This window comes from Anastrepha ludens, chromosome 4 (assembly GCF_028408465.1).
Source record: "Anastrepha ludens isolate Willacy chromosome 4, idAnaLude1.1, whole genome shotgun sequence".
Lineage (NCBI taxonomy): Eukaryota > Metazoa > Arthropoda > Insecta > Diptera > Tephritidae > Anastrepha > Anastrepha ludens.
The window spans coordinates 74,321,870-74,340,856 of NC_071500.1; the positions used below are offsets into that span (position 1 = coordinate 74,321,870).

Here is an 18,987-nt window from a genome sequence, read left to right on the forward strand (position 1 = left end):
TTCGAAATGAGGAAAGAGGCACTTTTACCGCCATTGGCCCTGGGCGCAGGGCGATGTTAAATGATTTCTGTGCTATTAACTGATAACTTAAAGTAATGAAAGTGTACAAATATACATACCTATATTAAAATTGAAGAAGCACTGAGAAATAAAATTCTGAAAAGTCACCCAGGTAGGTATTGGTGGGTTAAAAGTATTAACCAAATTCTATGCCTTTTGAGTAAGCAACCCAACGTATTGATAAGTATACTGGCGAACATAAATGTATACTCGTACATGATTTTTGTAAGAGAATGGTTCCAAGTATAGAAGTAAATGCAGGTTGTTGCAATTATCCGGAAGCTGTACAAAGAATGACTGATTTGTACACCCTTTGAGCAGTTCATAACTTCCGGACTCGATCAAGCATCCTGTGGTAGCAACCAAAGGGAGAAGACGGACCCTTGTGTGGTCATCTTACATATCCGACTTTGGGTTTACAAGCAACTGGGGTGCTATTCTTAGAGTAAACAAATCGGTATATAAACGTTTGAACAAAACACCATAGGCTCTGATTGAGCAGTGAAATCACGTAAAAGCAACTATCAACAAAATTAAAACTCCAACAAACTTTGGATGAAACTTTTCTAGTGTTAATTAAACCTTGCGTTAGGGGGCTTCGTCTCCAAGTATTGCCGTTTAGCCTAATGGATGAGCGTCTAATCCCAATCGGCGTTAAAGTGAGGAATTTAAACATCTCTATCATTTGAGTTTAAGCCCCGATGGAATTGGTGTTTGATTAAAAAACTCTGCAGAAGATGTATACACTTTAGTGCATTAGCGACGACAACTATATTATAATAGACGAGAGAACGGCCTCAACCAAATCGGCCATGATGTATAAATAGATACAAAATCAATAGCCCTGAAAGTGTTCGATACGGTTCCCATTGGTATATTTCTAATTGGAGTCATTTAGCCCTAATTTTGAAAGAGCACTTTTTAGCTTAAAAGAGTTCCTTGACAGGGATTATAATTGCCCAAATGAACCAATGACCAAAAATATTAAAATGCCCTTAACTGCACACCCCGTAAATTTCGTCTCGATAAATCCCGTTGAAAATCACAATAAATTATCACACGAAAATTTTCACGAGTTAATTCCATCTTTAGGGCGAAATGAATTTTCCAACTCACTGAAAACAGAACAAATGAAGCTCGTAAGTGAAAACGTTTGCAAGTTTATGCTAAAACTTATATCGAATTCAGTTCATCACACGTAGTGCAGCAAAGGCACAAAATATAAAAGGTAACCCTAGTAATAAAGAACGATATCAAACTAGAATACACTTTTAGCAAGCCAGCTTTATTACACGAATAAAACAAAATCAGAAAACTTCCAGAATCAAAAATAGAAGGTTGTTGCAATTCATAGTGAAATTATACAGGTGAAGCAATAAGAGCAGTACAAAATGTTTAACACTGCCTTATTGAAAGTGTGTGTCTCTTAGATTTAGGGACAGCTACCTACATTTTTTTGTAATACACAAATGTGAGATTTAAAATTACTTTTAAGTCATATAAATTAACTAATTTTCTATTCAACTAACTATTCAAATTAGATATGATATGACTTTGCGTATTACGCTTGTATTTAGTACTCAAAAACGAACTCTAACAATAAGAAAAGGGCTTCAAAGACTTTATTATAAAAATACATGAAATAATTATACCAATGTAAAGAATTGAGTTCCCATAAAAGTAAACAATTGCCATGACAGATGGCGAGAAGGCTTTTTGCACGTCAACGCCGTTCAGAGTTGAAAGCATTCATATCCTCGTTTTGTCCATGTGAACATTCATTCAAATAAATAAGTTTAAACTGGTCAATATAAAAGATTCATAAGGATTATATGTAAAGTTTTGTAAGCTCTTATTTAAAGGCTTTATGCGGAAATGCATCCTGCACTTGAAAGATAGCTTCATTAAATTCATTGGAAGGCCTACTCCATGGCTGTGGCATAGTAATTTCTGGGAGAAGTTGGAAGTGCCAGAAATCATTTCGCCATTAAATATATAAAATATGCCTTTCAATAAATGAAGCTCTGTGCGAAGCTCGTTTATGGGCTGTTCCAGTTCACCATAGGATGTTTCCTCCACCTTCGTGGAATCCTGCTTGCCTTAGGCATTTTTAATTTTTTATTCACAAATAAATGGCTTTTCACAGATTTAACGTATTATTCAATTCTTAAAGGTTTGCTCATTTGTGACAAAAGAATTTTGATACCCTCTTACAAAAGGTTGCATTCAAGAATCAGGTGAAAAAAGCGGTTTGTGGTAAAAATGGTAGCAAAAAAGTATTTTTTTTACTTTAATGAAAACAAACGGCGAACGGTTCAAAAATAAATTTTAATTAATATTTCAAATATATGTATTTCATTTATGTGAATAAATAAATATAACGAAGGGTTTCCCAATGAGAGGTGTTATTTTGTAATGCATTGCGCTATCGAGAGATGATAAACGATTTTTTATGGCCGGAATTAGATGGTATTGATCTGGACAACGTTTATTTTCAACAAGAACGAAACCATTGATCTTTTACGGGAAAAGTTTCCGGACCGTTTATCTCTCGAAGATGTGGTTACAATTGGCCACCGAGATCTTGTGATTTAACTCCTTGTGACTTTTTTCTTTGGGGCCACGTGAAAGAGAAGGTCTACGCCAACAGCCCAGGGTCGATTCAAGACCTCAAAGACGGAATTCGTGAGGCTATCGAAGACATAGGGCAGCCACTTTGCGATTCGGTTATGGGAAATTTCATGAAAAGGATATTGTCCTGTAAGAAAAGTTATTAGCAGAAATTGCCAAGAGTGATATTGAACCAAAATTTTTTTTATTTTAATCCAACAATTATATATTGTGAATTATTTTTTTAATTTAGAACCGATCGCAAAGTTGCGAAGTTTCGCCAATATGAGGCTATTATCTGGCAAAATAGGGGTTTTTAAACCTCCCCTGGACCCTTCATCCACCCATGTGAGGGTAGGCGCATTGGAAACAAGTTCCATCAATCCCAACTCTCTTATAATGAAATTGCCAATGTATGCGATTGCGCCGATATTATCCAATTATTCCAATGATGTAAATATTTGGGAAATGCTAGCCCTTTGCAAAACGTGTTTTTTTTTCAGAATTCTGAAAACCATTTTCGCTAGTATTACCTCACTTTCTCTATGATGTCCTGGCTTAAGCGTTATGACAGGATTTATTCCATGTCCTACTTACTTACTTAAAAGAAAGCTGCTTAGGTTAGGTTAGCCTGGTTGCAGTCAATAGATTATGACCTGTTAGCATACCTATGATAGTTCTGCAGTCTTTTCGCGAGAGCGTAAGTACGAATTGAGTCAGTTTTTTGTCGTTAGTTCTACACATAACTTTTGCTGTTTTGCATGTGGTCAGATTAGTCCACCTAGCTTCCACTCGTCTTTTTATGTGGACGTCCATTTCATTGTATATTGTGTTTAGCGGTTTTGGTATGTCGTTCTCTTGCTCAAAAGGTAGTCTAACAGCACTTTTTGCTATCTCATCTACTATTTCGTTCCCCATAATGCCTTTGTGACCGGGTACCCAGCCTACTGTTTGCGGCTAGCCTTTCTATGGCCTCCCTGCTTCGTCGAACATTTTTGGACTTAATACAATATGAGCTTATTGCTTTTATTGCTGCTTGACTATCCACGTATATATTAATTGTTGAGTTCTTTCTTGTTCTAGTGTAGGCTAGCTCCACGGCGTTCCCCTCAGCAAAAACTTCCGCTTGGAAAATACTGCTGTGGTCTGGCAGCTTGATAGGCTGCCTTATCCCTAGTTTTGAGCAGTAAATACCCGCTCCCACTCCGTCTAAAGTTTTAGAGCCGTCTGTATAGATGTGAAAAGTTCTATGGCCAGGTTTCATGCCTTTGTGCCATCCCTTCTCTTCAATTGTAGTGCGACACCTTCTCTCCCAATTAAAGTACGGAGTCATGTAGTCCGTGCAACCTGAGCTCCACTTTGCTATTGAGCTGTGAAGAAAGCTACTTACTGAGCAAACCTTTTATAATTGAATCATGGATTTAAGAGTATACGTTAAATCAAATAATAAAAATTTAAAAAAAGATAAAAATTTAAATGGAAATTTAAGAAAAAATTGCTGTAAGCAGATACTAGTTTGAAGATGATAACGAAATTGCCCCCTAAATATAGGTACATAACATACATATTTATGTCCAACGAATAAAGACAGCATTGAAAAATATATGTAAGGCAGTAAAGTTGTGGAAATTAACAGTAAAGACACAGTTTCATCTAATGAGTTACTGTTTACAGATATCGGGATGCATTTTCTACGCAACATAAAATAGTTGTGGTGGTCATATTTGCATCTCAATCTAAACAATTTTTTTTCATGGCAGAAATATGCTTGAAGATTTTCCATTGCCAGCCGAGCGGTATTTAGTATTTCATGCTTACGGTGTGGTTCGAATCCGAATCGGCGACCGCCTTTTACTTCCCTCTCACATATATTGTTTACTTCTTCCAAATGGAAAAAATATACTGCAAATAGGTTAAGTTGGGTCAGGTTAGCTAGGTTGCTTGTCTAAAACAAGACACTCGGTGGCCCTAAAGCCCATTGTGATGCCTGCATTTGATTTCCAAACTAAGTTGCTTAAAGAAGGTAACTAGTCCGTGCAGTGAGACATTTTGTATATATCCCAGGTCTTCGACGAAATAATCGCCAGGATATTTGGCGTGGCTTCTTTAAAGTGCAGGACATTCACAGAGTAAGTGCTGCACCGATTCAATTGTTTCTTCATCTCCAGAGCTCCTGCACAAGTCATTATTAGATACACCCATTCTACTGTCTACGGTGTCAATAGTGCAGTGACCCGTTATAACACCTGGACACTGGTAGTTGATCTATTGAATCCGAGCAGGCATTTTGTCCTTTTGAAATTCGTTTAGAGGAATGGTTATGTCCTCCACCTCTCGCTGAAGGTCAAGCTCAGAACCTTTTCTTACACACTTAGCCGGGAACTCAAAAAAGTATGGTGTTGTGTTGTTGGATAAGCGAGAGCGACCTCCTGCATTCTTTGACACATCTTGGATTGATGCGCGTTGAGGCCGGTACCTCGATCGCTGCTTACTATCAACAAAAATGGTAAGGCATTGCTGGAGGTAAGTTCATGTCTACTGTGTAGATCTCAGCTTACAAGACGCAACACCATTCTGGGAGTCTAAAGGAACAATTTTTTAGGACAATTGTTCCGAGTACACTTCCGATCCAGTGCCATTCTATATATTTGAACCATTAGTATAAATATGGTGACCCTATCATCTGATATGACGCTGGTGTGCCAATCCTTCCCGTAAGGTATTCGTATTTTATAGTCTCTGTTCAGACTATCTTGGGATCCAGATAGTCTGTTTACGATGCATCTTGAAAGTGTGCGTTTTTTCCTTTTAACATATAGTACTTGCTGCTTTAATCCTGGAAGCAGATTTGGCCGCAATCAGTTTAACATATATATCAATGGGCGGAATATATAGGATCACTTCCAGCACCGCCTAAGCCGTCAATCGGAGTGCACCTGTTATTCCTACTTGTATGGGATTATGGGTGGCCCCGGTAGCCGAATCGGTTGGTGAGCGGGTACCATTCGGAATGCACAGAGAGAACGTTGGTTCGAATCACGGTGAAACCAAAATTGATAAAAAACATTTTTCTAATAGCGGTCGCCCCTCGGCAGGCAATGGCAAACCTCCGAGTGTATTTCTGCCATGAAAAAGCTCCTCATAAAAATATCTGCCGTTCGGAGTCGGCTTGAAACTGTAGGTCCCTCCATTTGTGGAACAACATCAAGACGCACACCACATATAGGAGGAGGAGCTCGGCCAAACACCCAAAAAGGGTGTACGCGCCAATTATATATATATATATATGGGATTACTTAGGTAGGATTGTGTCTGCACCGCCTCCCACCGCACGCCAGCTCCATAAGTCGAAATGGGATCGTATTGTGCGCTCAGTGGTTTAATACCCAATTTTTTACCAAGACTAATTGGAGTGAAAACTTTCGCATTATTAAATCCGGGTTTTCCTGCCTTGGGAATAAAGACTACCTTGACCTTCCTCCGTAAATTATGGATATACCCTGAAGATAGGGATTCCCCAAAGATCTTAACTAACCTTATATTAATCGCTCCTATTGACTGATGTAACCTCATTTGAACAATTCCTTCCGGTCCTCCTAACTTGTAGAGTTGGAAGGAGTTTACCGTCCAGATTACCTTAATCTCACAGATAATCTCCCTTGCAAGTTCATTTATCGGATTTCCAAAAGGGCAAGGACTTTGTATATATATATGTATACGTATTTCTGTGAACTGCCATCTGGTATTTGCAGGGTTCCTTGGAGAAACGTTTTCTAAGTCTTGACACATCTGAGTTCGTGTCCTCCAATTCTTCACAAACCTCCTCCAGGATTCTTCCGTTGCTTACTTACTGCCAATAAGTCTGGTACATAATTTTGATGTAATGTCATTAATTTATTTAACGACAGGCACTTAGGTACAACAACGAATGTCATTAATGGAACTACTTTTTATTTTTGTAGCATGCTTGAGGCATCAAAGTTGCTAGTATTTGATTGTTTTTTTTATTCGTATGCCCATTATATTTTCCATGAGTTTTGGTTTAAGCAAGCCGGCGTAGACCAACAGAAACATCTGAATTATTTCGATCTAAATTTAACAATTAATCTATTCTCAAAATGGTATTGTCAATTGGCCACCCGGAACATTATTAGAAGTACGAGGGTTGTTCAATAAGTACCCGTTTTTGACGATCGCTCTCTTCCTGATGGAAGTTGGTGTTATCACCGTGTGCTGATAGAAGCCTTGGATGTGTCGACCGGAACGGCAATTAACATTTTACATGATAAGTTGGCGATGAAAAAATTGTCGCCCCGATTTGTGTCGCGATTGCTCACTAGCAACCACAAGCGGATCAGGCTGTTAACTTAGAATCCGTTTGGAGCAATTATAGCGAGATTCGAAGGAATTTTTGCGTCGAGTTGCCACAGATTCAGGCGAAGACAGCCCCATTGGCTGGAAAAGTCATTGCTTTTTAGGATGCCAACGGTGTCATCCTCATGGATTTCTTAGAAAAAGGAGGTACGATCACTGGATAATATTACACTGAGTTAAACAATACTGTCATCAATACTTTGTCATCTTCATATCTTAATATACCATGTAGAACAATTTTTATACTTTCATTGTCGTTTGAATTATCGTTGGGTAAATATGGCCGAAAATATATTGACTTGAATATTTCATTTAACATCATTGAAAGCATATTAACAATAAACTGCTACCCGAGTTACTCATGCAGATAGTAAGATAATATTAAAGGTATGAACGGAAAAATTTTGATAAGAAAAATTCAAATAATCCAAAATAAACATTTGCAATCACCAGAGTACTGCGATCATAAATACTTGTAATTTTATTTCCATTATGTTGCATGCATATGCGGGTATACTGACCACGCTCCCAATGAATTTTATCGATAGGATAGCCAGCTACAGGGCATTTCACAATCAAATCTGAGCCAGATATACCAGTTATTTTTGGCATTTCTCGTATATATGGAAGTCCGTAGATATTCACTTTGGCACTATGGGACACCCTGTAAGTTAGAAATTGTTAGTTTATTATTATTTATGTTTATTGTTCGTTCGCCTAAGGGCCACTCTAATAAATACTTAATATTTAATTTCAATTGTCAAATATATATGTATGCAATTTGTTAAATGTTTTATAGAATTTCTGTAAAATCTCGCTGCTGCCATGATCTTCACTTAACATTTTTATTTTTATTCTGTTGTTTGCTGTATAGATGAAGCAAACCCCAAAACGCCTGGGGGGGGGGGGGGGGCGTACCATAACATTGATCTTTGATCGCGCAACACCGTTTGTATGCCCGTTCATTTACACTGGTGCCGATTTATTTGGATCATAAACCAAACTCCTCTCACCAGGGAAGAAATTCGGCGTATTATTTACCTGCCTGACGGTGCGAGCTACGCATATCGAGTTGGCGGATAATTTGTCTACCGACGAGCTGAAACCACAAATTACCATATCGAGTGTTCAACTGTCCAGTAAATCCATGTGTCTGTGGTTGCTGGGAGCGCCTGTCATAAGAAACAATGGAAGATTGCGTAGAACTTAAAATATTCCCTGTGGAAACATTAAACTACAGAGTATTTACCGCAGTTGCTGTGTCGAACTAAGTGGCAGCAACCAATGCCTCCCCTACTACAGGGTGAACTATATCAAGTGTTACCTATTCCTTACCTTAGTTTCTATTGATTTCAAAGACAAAATTGTTCAAAAATGATTACAATTTTAACATATCTTCACTTTAGCTCGATATGACCACCTTTTGCCTTGACTATAGCCTTCAAACGGTCAAAAAATGAGTTCCATGCTGCACGAATGTGATCTTGAGGTATTTTGGCCCATTTTCGTATAATTGCTTTTTTCAGCACATCCATACTGGCAAATTTTTTTGTCCTCACCTTGCTCTCCGAAATGGACCAGATGGAATAGTCCATCGGATTTGCGTCTGGCGAATTCGAAAGCCATTTTGTGGACGAAATGAAGTGTGGAAATTGATTTTTTAACAATTCTTGGTTCACACAAGCTTTATGAGAAGGTGCCGAGTCCTGTTCGAACGTCCATGGTCTAAGACCGAAAAGTTTGCGTGTCGACGGCTTCTAAAACATTTTCCCGATAATAAGTCGCATTCACTTTGACACCAGGCTCGATAAAAACGATTGGAGAGCGTCCATCAGCGGTCACTGCGGCCCAAACCATTACTTGCGATGGGAAATTGCTTCGAGTGGACATACGTAGGCTCAAATTCTCGTATGAGCGTTCGGTCAAGTAAACACGATCGTTTTGAGTGTTTTTGAACTGCTCAATTGGGAAATTTTGTTCATCAGAAAACACAATGTTAGGAAATTCACCACGTTCGTGCAAGCGCAACAACTCCTTTGCTCTTTCGCACTGAGCTTTTTTTGCTGGGGTGAAAGATCGTGTGCTTTTTGGAACTTATACGTCTTGACCTTGAGCTCATTTTTCAATATGCGTGGAATGCTGTCTTGCGATATTTTCAGTTCTTTGGCCATTTCTCTTCCACTTCGACGTGGACTTCGTTCAAGTCGAGCCTTCACTTTCCGAACCATTTCTGGCGTTGTTGCGGTTTTTTTGGGTCCACCTCCATAGCGTTTTGCAATGCTACCTGTACCATTGTATCGTTTTATAATGCGATACACAAACATTTTATTCACTTTTAGGTGACTGAGCTCACGAACAATGGCTGGTTGTGATTTACCAGCCAAATATAACACAATCACACTATTACGTTTGAATTCCATCATAAAAAAAAAAATTCAGCAAAACTGAGACGCAAATGCTTTTGATGGCTTATAAAAATATATTGAACTGTCATTAGAACAATTGTGACGTTGATGTCATGAGCTGTTTTACAGATACAAGCAGTGTGAAGTTGGTAACACTTCATATCGTTCACCCTGTAGTAGGAGGGTTCGTAATTTTTTGAATCAAATGTGCCTCCAATGCTGTGACAACAAGGCTGCATCACACAAGTATGCCCAGCTAAAGATAGTCAGATACGAGCAATGGAGGTTAATACGAGTACAAGTATCGGATTTCTCCGTAGACCAGCATCCCGCCTAGCCAAGCTTGGTGATGGTGAATCCGTCGGTGATTCACGGGAGTGAAGTGATGGGAGGGATTCTTATAGGCACCAGCTGAACGGGATCGGCATATCTTGCCATTATCCGTTTTAGAATAAGGACTTAAGTTAAGGAAAACGTTTGAATTAGATTTGCAGACGACTCAAGCAACACAATTATAAACAACAACCAAGCCAGTAAAATCAACTGAGTTAAAATTAAAGTTTCATTTACCTAATACATAAACAAATTCACTGTTTTCATTTAACCGTTGGAATCAGTTAACAGTTTCAATCAACATCTGCTATTCTTATGTTAAGTATATATTCGTATATTCAATACTCACTTTCCGATGGCATTTTGCGCTGTGCAGGCATATTCACCACCATCTTCTTCCTTCACATTTGATATGTTCACATGACTTATGACGTCATCGTGAATGGTTACATATTGGCCGACCAAAAACCGAGAGTTATCTGGAATCTGAAAAAAGGACGTTTTACTTTTTAATGGAAGCAATATTTAAAATTCAAAGTACTGTGCCAGTAAGTGCCCATTTATACACGGAATCATTTGGTTGGTGTGTTGGTTTTCAATCAAACTGAAGAAATTAACGTTGACAAACATCAGAACGCTGCTTGGGAAATGCAGGTTTATATATTCTAGTTAAGTTGGTATTAGTTGCTGGCTTAATTCTAATTTTTCAGCCATTTCTAGATACTCAAGCTAATTATTTAGATATGAAGTATTTTTCAATTATTTTTATTTTATTAAAGTAAAAAAATTTATATACAATAGGTATTGTACATATATACATATATAAAAAAAAGTTAATTATTTATTATTTAACCAGTTTGCATTCTTCATTGAAATATTTAAGAAACTGTTCTCGGCTGTACGTGTTAGTGGGTTATAGAATATTTATATCCGAACCAGAAGATGCTACTGGTAAACGTCAAAATGTTGCCGAAAACAATTTTGCCCGTCTGACCGCGAATGAAACATGAAAGGAGAATTTGCAGGGTCTCTCTTCCAGATGCCTCCGTGTGTAAATCGGCACTAAGCAGCATAGTATCAAAAGTATGTAATTATTTTCAAGCACAAATATAAACAGTTTTCTGTAATGTATGTAAATAGTAATAATAAATAGTATTTACATATGTAAATATATGTGTATATAAAGGGTCCGCCATATAACTTTACGGAATTAAAAATGTTATAAAAAAGAAACTACTCAATATTTTTCCAAACTGTTTTTTTTTATTTTGAAGTACAATCCTTCCGGCTAATGATGGAACACAACTTCATTCATATGGCTGCCTCGGCTAGACATGCACCATCCCATACGATCGGTCCAATTTTTCAACACATTTTCGATTGTATGCGACTGTATTTTAGCTATGACATCGCGTATGTTGGTCTTCAGTGCATCAATTGTTGCTGGTTTGTTGGCGTAACACTGGTCTTTGACGGCACCCCAAAGATAATAATCCAACGGCGTCAAATCGCAGCTCCGAGGCGGCCAAACGACATCAGAATTTCGGCTGATAGTGCGATCTTCGAAGACAGTGCGCAAAAGATTGATCATCGCATTCGCTGTGTGGCAAGTAGCGCCATCTTGTTGGAACCAAATGCCACCAATATCCTCCTCTTCAATTTCTCGGAACAAAAATTTGTTCTACATGGCCCGGTAACGCTCTCCATTGACGGTTACGGCCACTCCTCGCTCATTTTCCAAGAAAAATGGACCAATGATGCCTCTCGACCAAAATCCGCACCAAATAGTGACTCGTTGTGAATGCATCGGCTTTTCTTCGAGTGCGTGCGGGCTTTCTGAGCCCCACATGCGGCAATTTTGCTTGTTAACATACCCGCCGAGATGGAAATGAGCTTCATCCGAAAGGATGATTTTTCGGTAAAAGTCTTCATCTTCTTCAAGTACACATTCTACATCATTACCATGATTTTCAAAGTAATGTCTTAATATTTCCCAGCGTTCTTTGAGCGTATACACAACCATTTTCGTTCAGCGGAAGAATACAACTAATTTTCTGTCAAATCAGATGGCAGCTAAGTTTTACCAATAATACCTAGTTCAAATCCGTAACGATAGATAGCGGGCCCTGTATATACTAAAAAAATGTTATTTAAAAATGTATGTATGTTATGTAAACTAACAAGAACAAATTAAAAGCCTAATTTGCGCGATCTTCTGCGTGTGCATTTCGTTTTATCTATGTATGTATGTAAAAGGAGTTTTCAAAAACTAAGGTGAATTTTTGTTTTTCTCACAAAATTTTATTTTTTCATAAATTTCTATTTTGTCTCCTTCAAAGTCCCCTCAGATTTAATAAACTTGTGCCCTCAGCGATTCAGTTTTATATCCTTCGACGTCATGGGTCTCTTCAATCTTGGGAACAGGAAAAAGTCGCAGGAGGCCAAACTGGTGAATACAGTGCCTCAGGCATGATAACGGTGTTGTTTTCGCCCAAATAATCTTTCACAAGTAAAGATGAGTGAGCAAGTCCATTATCATGATGCAAAAGCCATGAATTTTTTTCCACAATTCCGGGCATTTTTTTCGTATTACTTCACGCAAATGACGCATAACTTCAAGGTAATACTCCTTGTTTACGGTACGACCTTTTGATAAGAACTCCTGATGCAATACGCCATGGTAATCAAAGAAGCGAAACCTTGACATTTGATCGAACTTGGTATGCTTTTTTAGTCTTGGCTTCCTAGATTCTTACATTGGGACGATTCGTCCCATGATTCGTCACCAGTTACGACCCTTTTAACCAAATCTGGATCATCGTTGACGTCATTCAACAACACGCTTCATGCTCAAAATTTTCGAAAACATATCTTCGAGACGAGTGTAGCAACATAAAAAAATATTAATCGAAAGTCGAATGTACGTAGCCCGCGAAATTTAAAAATTCTTCTTATTTTTTTAACACAATTCATATACAACTTTTTGGTAACTGAATGTGAGTTCAGAGTCGAAATATACCCCAAGATTTTTAATTTAAGCTGCAGTTTTCCGTTTAGGCCCCGAAATATGGTATACCTATATATGATATTTGCTTTTCTTGAATAAACTACTTGAAAGCATTTGTCGTTATTCCAATCTAAACGATTTATTTTAAGATTAGTTTTGCTTTATTTACAGAGATATGACTTTTTTCTTTTCAAATACCAAACAGCCTTAGACAAAGAGTAATATGTGCAAAAAGTTTCATTGAAACATATAAATTCTTACTCGAGATGTCGTGCGCACGGACGGACGAACAAAGTCGGCTCTTTTCATCATTCTAAACATATTAGCAGATATATGTCTATATCTATCTTGATTCTTCTATGCCGTTACATTCAAACGTTATGTGAACAAAATTAAAATAGCCTTGGGCACAAATGCCCCGGTAAGAGTTCAAAGGAAGACTGAAGAATGCATACCTATTAAATTGCCAAAATAGCGATGAATATCGAAGGAGAGGAGCTCGCTGTTCTAGTAAACGATAACAGAAATGGCATTTACATTCAATATTTGATAAAAATCTGAGTCTTTCCTTTTTTCAGTAATTTCAGTCTCATGACATACTAACAAATGAGCGCTGTTAACATACTTAATACACCCTAAGGCAGCATAACTTCGATAGATGGTTTACTTGTAGAACGACATATTTACCAAACTTAAATAGATTGGGTTATAAATTGGGAAATAATGTTCTTCTTCCCCACTCAATTACCAGAAAAACTCTGGGTACTGGAAGTACATATTTTAAAGATTGCAGTCAAAACATCCCACCTAAAGATGAACCTGGCCAATTTCAAATTATAAAGTTGACTTACTAACTGAAAATATAACTGACATTGTATTCAAACATCTTTGTCCGAAAATAGCCAAATAGTGATTCAAAAGGGACTTCTTTTTTCGAAAATCATGAGCAAAAAATGGGCCAATTATTTGGCAAATGTAAAAAATTCAATTAAAACTGTATAAAAAGAGGAAGTTTTTTTCACTGTTCAACATTAAGCTCGAAATGTATGCCTGCTTAAGCATTTGGCAAGGGTTATACTCGTACTATATTCTACATTTTTATTGAAGTTATGTATTTGCACATTCATATGATTTTCGGGATTGTATACTACATACTTACCGGAAAACCATCCAGTGACCATGCGAATTGCGGCAGAGGATTTCCGGTTGCTACGCATTTCAACGACACAGTCGGTCCTGGCTGCAATGTTTGCTCCGAAAACCAATAAAGCAATTCCGGAGAAGCATCTAAGAGAGCAAGAGAGAAAAGTTTCAGTAAATAAATACCATAAATTTGTCGCGCTCATAGGAGTTATTTTAAAAGACTTCCCCGTAAAAACTTCGCAACAGTTCTTGTTTTTTTATGATTTCAATAATCTTTGATAGTAATAACCTCAATGGTCCAATTAGCGTGCTTAGTCTCGACAATCATCAACATTTAATAAAAGTCTGCTCAAATTTGTACTCCTACGTAGAGTTTTCCATAAAGTTTTATGGCTAATTTCAAAAAAAAAACGTATGTCTGTTAAGTTTAATTCGCTTGGATGAGATGTTGCGTTATCCAAAAACAATATAATTTGTATAGAAAAATTAATGAAAAATCTTTATTCGTTTTGGACTATTTTTATTATAACTTTTTCTAACAAAAGTGAAAATATTGCTATCATATCCCAAAGTGTCAAGATAATAATTAAAACACTACTTTATTAACCTTATTCCTTTAACTCGACTTGAGCTGCTCTTCCGTGCAATTGAGAGCGTCTGGGTTTTATTAAGATATCTCCTTATTATCTCTTTTTAGCTTTTCAGAGAGCATAAAATTAACACATACCTCCAAGTTGTAGCTCAGCTGTTGACTGAATTTGCTCCCATTCATTCGAAACAAAGCACTGGTACATGCCGGGATCGTCTTTTTGCACTTTCTTAATTATCAATCTGGGTGGGTCGGCTAGTATCTGTGAAGAAAAAGCGGATAATTGACGATGAATGACGTTTTCAAATAAAAAAAGTACTGAACAATTTATCATAACGTAAAATTAATCCTTTATTTATCATATATGGGTGGCAACTACAAAAACAGCAGATACGAATTTGATGAATTTGTGCTAAGTCAGAGCTTCAATATACACACATATGTAAATTAGGATAAAGGAAGAGCTAGTCTCTCTCTTGATTTTAGCATCGACTCGAGGCGGGACAAACTTGTAAAATTTTTAAGCTTTTGTAGCCATAGAAAAAAAAAACATATTATATTTATTAGAAATATAACTGTATTTTATTCGCACATTATAACTGGTGACCCCGACCGTAAGAAGCTCTGGCAAAATGTCAGAGGATGACTAATCATAATAATAACTTCGCCACCTGATGATGACAAATACCTCGCGTTTAAAAACAGATTAACAAGTACATTTGAAATTTCGCCACCTCCTAGAAGGACTCAAATACATCGAAGGCAAACTCTCGCAATATTTGCAACGCTTTTTCCTCCAGAAATAGCGGACGAAATTTTATGTTGAGACTGCAGACAGATAAAATCTTCGATGCGCAAAGCGGCATCATGGCGGTACATAATGTGAACAAGTGCAACAACAACGAACCGCGGCAAAACCGATCGAAATAAATTCGCAGCAAAGCAGTGTTGAGGAATTAAGAGCAGAAGTGCAGCCAAAATAGGCAGCAAGTTATGTTAATATCATCTTCGCTTTGGCACCCAAGCACGAAAATGCCGTCAAGCGAGCGAGTTTGAAAACAACACAATAACTAGACAGACTTTCAGTTATTTTAGTAGACACCGCTGAAGGACCTTCCACATCGCACCTATAAACGACAGACTGCAAAATTAACATAATATCACATTCCTTGTGGACACTGGCGCCAACGTCTCAGTTCTTCCCGGGAGAGTATATAAGGATATAAAACAAACTAGTGCAAGCAGTAAAATTCTACTTTGCTCAGCAAACGAGCCAAAATATCTGCTTACGGTTCCAAAACCATAACCATCGGTATTGGACTAGGTCGTATATTCAACTTGGAGTTTGCTGTGCTAAACGTCGCTCACCCAAAGCTCGGCGTATACTTTGTTAAACGCAATGAATTGCTAGTAGATCTGCGAAGCCGCAAACTTCTGGAGCCACACACAACTAGCATTGCTACGTCTACAATACAACAATTACACGAGATACCACCATTCTTAGGGCGACAACAGAACCCAACATCTACTCGTACACCATATGTCAAATTGCACCGACTACAGTAGACAATCCGCTGTACGAGACGGTGAAAGTGTTCAAAGAGTTATAACATCTTTTGACGTTTTCCAATTTAGCGTAATGATTTTCAGTTTATGCAACGCGGCTCAAATCCCTCAGCGTCTCATGGACTCAATTTTTTGAAATCTCTTTATTGTCGTACCTACATAGATGATTTTTTAATCGGCTCAGCGTCTACCGATTGAGACAACATGGGATTTCATTAAATTAGAAAAATGTAATTTCACACAAACCAAAGTAATATATCTGGACCCTACGACCAACATTAAGGATGCTATTTAAAGCCCCGACTGTTTCCAACCTTGGCAGATTTCTAGGGTCGTGGAATTTCTATAGGCTTAATATGCCAGGCGCAGCATAAGCTCATAGAGCACTCACCACCGGCGCTCGTAAAAACCACAAAATGAAAATCGTTTGGGATAAGTCAACAATAGACGCATTCAAAAACTGCAAAAAACTCTTGTCTAACGCGATGCAACTCGCATACCCTGCACCGAACGCGCCACTCCCTCTACTCGCGTGCCACTCGCACACTCGCATTAGAACAGTTTGTCAGCAACGCGAGACAACCGCTAAGATTCCACACAAGTAAGCTCAACAAAGCAAAGCAGAACTACAGCGCCTATGACCGCGAGCACACAAAGGCACACACTTTTTCAGGCATCTATATACTAGAAGGTAGAAAATAGTTTGTGATCCCTCAACCGGGACTATACGGCCGTACGTAAGTGCAGGACTAAGTCGCATCGATTTTCGACCAGCTGCACCCAAATAGACACGCGACGCAGACACTCACACAATCACACAATGGTCCCGAAATTGCTTACACTGTCAACGCAGCAACACTGGCATCACAAGTGAGCGGTCCAAACATGTGGACATTAACATTATTGTCATGTCCAAATGCGATGAGCACATATATTGTTTAATGAGTACAGATATTGAGGAATGCAATTTGAGTCTAAATTCTTTAGAGGATTTGCAAACCTTATAGGCTGCAACCGAATAAGAACGACGTCGTATCATCAAACTTCAAATGGTATAGTGGAACGGTGGCATTACGTGCCAATCTACACCACACTGGGTTAACACACTCTCGGCCGTTCAACTTGACCCTCGAAGACGGCATAAAAGCTCGCGCGGCTGCTAGGCTTTACGGCACAACTCCACGCCTTCCAGGTGAATACTTTGCCGACTCACAAATTTTTGTGGATAAATTTCTGGAATTCATACTCACCATACGCTCAGGTTGTAGCCGTTTCTAACGTCTTATAACGATTTTGTCATTAAATTTTTAATGTTTGTTCCCCCTACACAGCCCAAAAAAATTATATGTATATGCACTTTACAACAAGGTGGGAAGATTTTTAGAGGTTTACTCTTTCACAGACCGTTATCCGGCTCTGCAAATGGGCTGACGGGGATGTGTTTACAAAAAAAATGGGATTATGTTGGTGATATACGAAAAAACTCAACCAATGACACTTGGTTGCAGTTTGAACAGCGAATGATTGGACGAGTGTGTGAATACATTCATGTGAAATAATCATACAGAATTCGGCTGTGACAGCCTGTGAGGGGAACACAATTTTCTTTTTCACCATAGTTAAAGAGCACACCTAGTAAATCCACCATCCTTAAATTTACAGAGTAGTCAATGAGGGAAATTTGCCCATCACTCGGTCGTTAAATTTAAGAATGAAACTAAACAAAAACACAAAAGATAATGAAAGAAACTAATTTAAAGATTGACGGAGTTAAGTATGATAGAATACAAGTTCATGTTATATCTGCACATCGTAGAGCTGACTAGAGCGCCCTCTGGTGCAATCAAAAGTGTATACTCCCGGAGTGATGAGCAATACGAGCTCCATTGCAGCAAAATATTTCTTCCACTATTTTTCCCCTTGTGTTTATGTACGTGATGCCGCAATTTCTGGACCACGCGTTGAAGTTACCCGCAATAAGAATCGGTAGCTTATCCCTAAAGTCTAGCTCTAGTGCTGTCATAATCTAGGAGAAATCTTCGATTTACCATTTTGGAGGTGCATAACAGTTCACAAAAAATGTGTCGTTCAGCATCATTCACGAGTACCCCTTACAAGGTGCGGACATCCCGCTCTGAGGAACATTATTGTTTACTACACAGATTATTGCTTATTTTCTTTTCAGCGACTGTTTACCCCAGTAAGACCTGAGCAGCTGTGCAGTGGCAGGTGTTGAGTTGCAGGATTCTCAGGGCTTGATTTATTGGAGCTTGGTGTTCCTGTAAATTTTGCCCAATTTTCCATAAGCGTTCGAATGCAGCTTTTGTCTTGCTCACGTTGTTGACGTCTTCCTCTGATCCGTCAGATGCTGTTTAGCGCAGCCCAGGTAGCTAAAGCTATCAACGAACTTCTCTTCTTTGCCATCTATGATAACATGGTTATTGTTGGTGTGATTAATTCTCAATATATTTTTTTTTGCGACGCCTACTTCCAGCCAGACTTTGCGTGCCAGCGTTACTGGGTTGTCTGCCCTCCCTTGCATTTCGGCCAAATTGTGGTATACAAAACAAATATCGTCAGCAAAGTCCAAGTCCTCCAGTTGCCCGGTGAGAAACTATGTAATGCTTCTGGGGCACGTGGTTAGTTGGCACATGATCTCATCCAGGACGATGGTAAAAAGGAGCGGTGAGTAGCGTTATTTCTCCCCAGTTACCACAGTCGCGTTGGTCGCCTTTCTTCGAAAGCTTGACGATGACGATTTTGGTCCACGAAGGTGGCAGCTGCTCGTTGTTCCACACATGCGGATGTATGATAGTATTTCAGCTCTTTGCATTTTTTTTGGGTGTACTGTCATAAGCCCCGATTAGATTTCATCTTCACCCGGTGCTTTATTTGTTTTA

General features: G+C 38.4%; 1 protein-coding gene across 4 annotated transcripts in view; it reads right to left on the reverse strand.

The window, feature by feature from the left end:
• The window catches only part of LOC128859833 (cell adhesion molecule Dscam2), a 196,392-nt gene that overhangs the window by 59,109 nt on the left and 118,296 nt on the right, over positions 1–18,987 (reverse strand). For all 4 annotated transcript variants that reach the window (XM_054096935.1, XM_054096936.1, XM_054096937.1 and 1 more), the window contains exons 12-15: positions 14,660–14,783; positions 13,949–14,076; positions 10,132–10,268; positions 7,566–7,708 (exon numbers count right to left, since the gene is read on the reverse strand). In XM_054096935.1, coding sequence (XP_053952910.1) covers positions 7,566–7,708; positions 10,132–10,268; positions 13,949–14,076; positions 14,660–14,783 — 532 coding nt within the window. The remainder of the gene's footprint in view (positions 1–7,565; positions 7,709–10,131; positions 10,269–13,948; positions 14,077–14,659; positions 14,784–18,987) is intronic.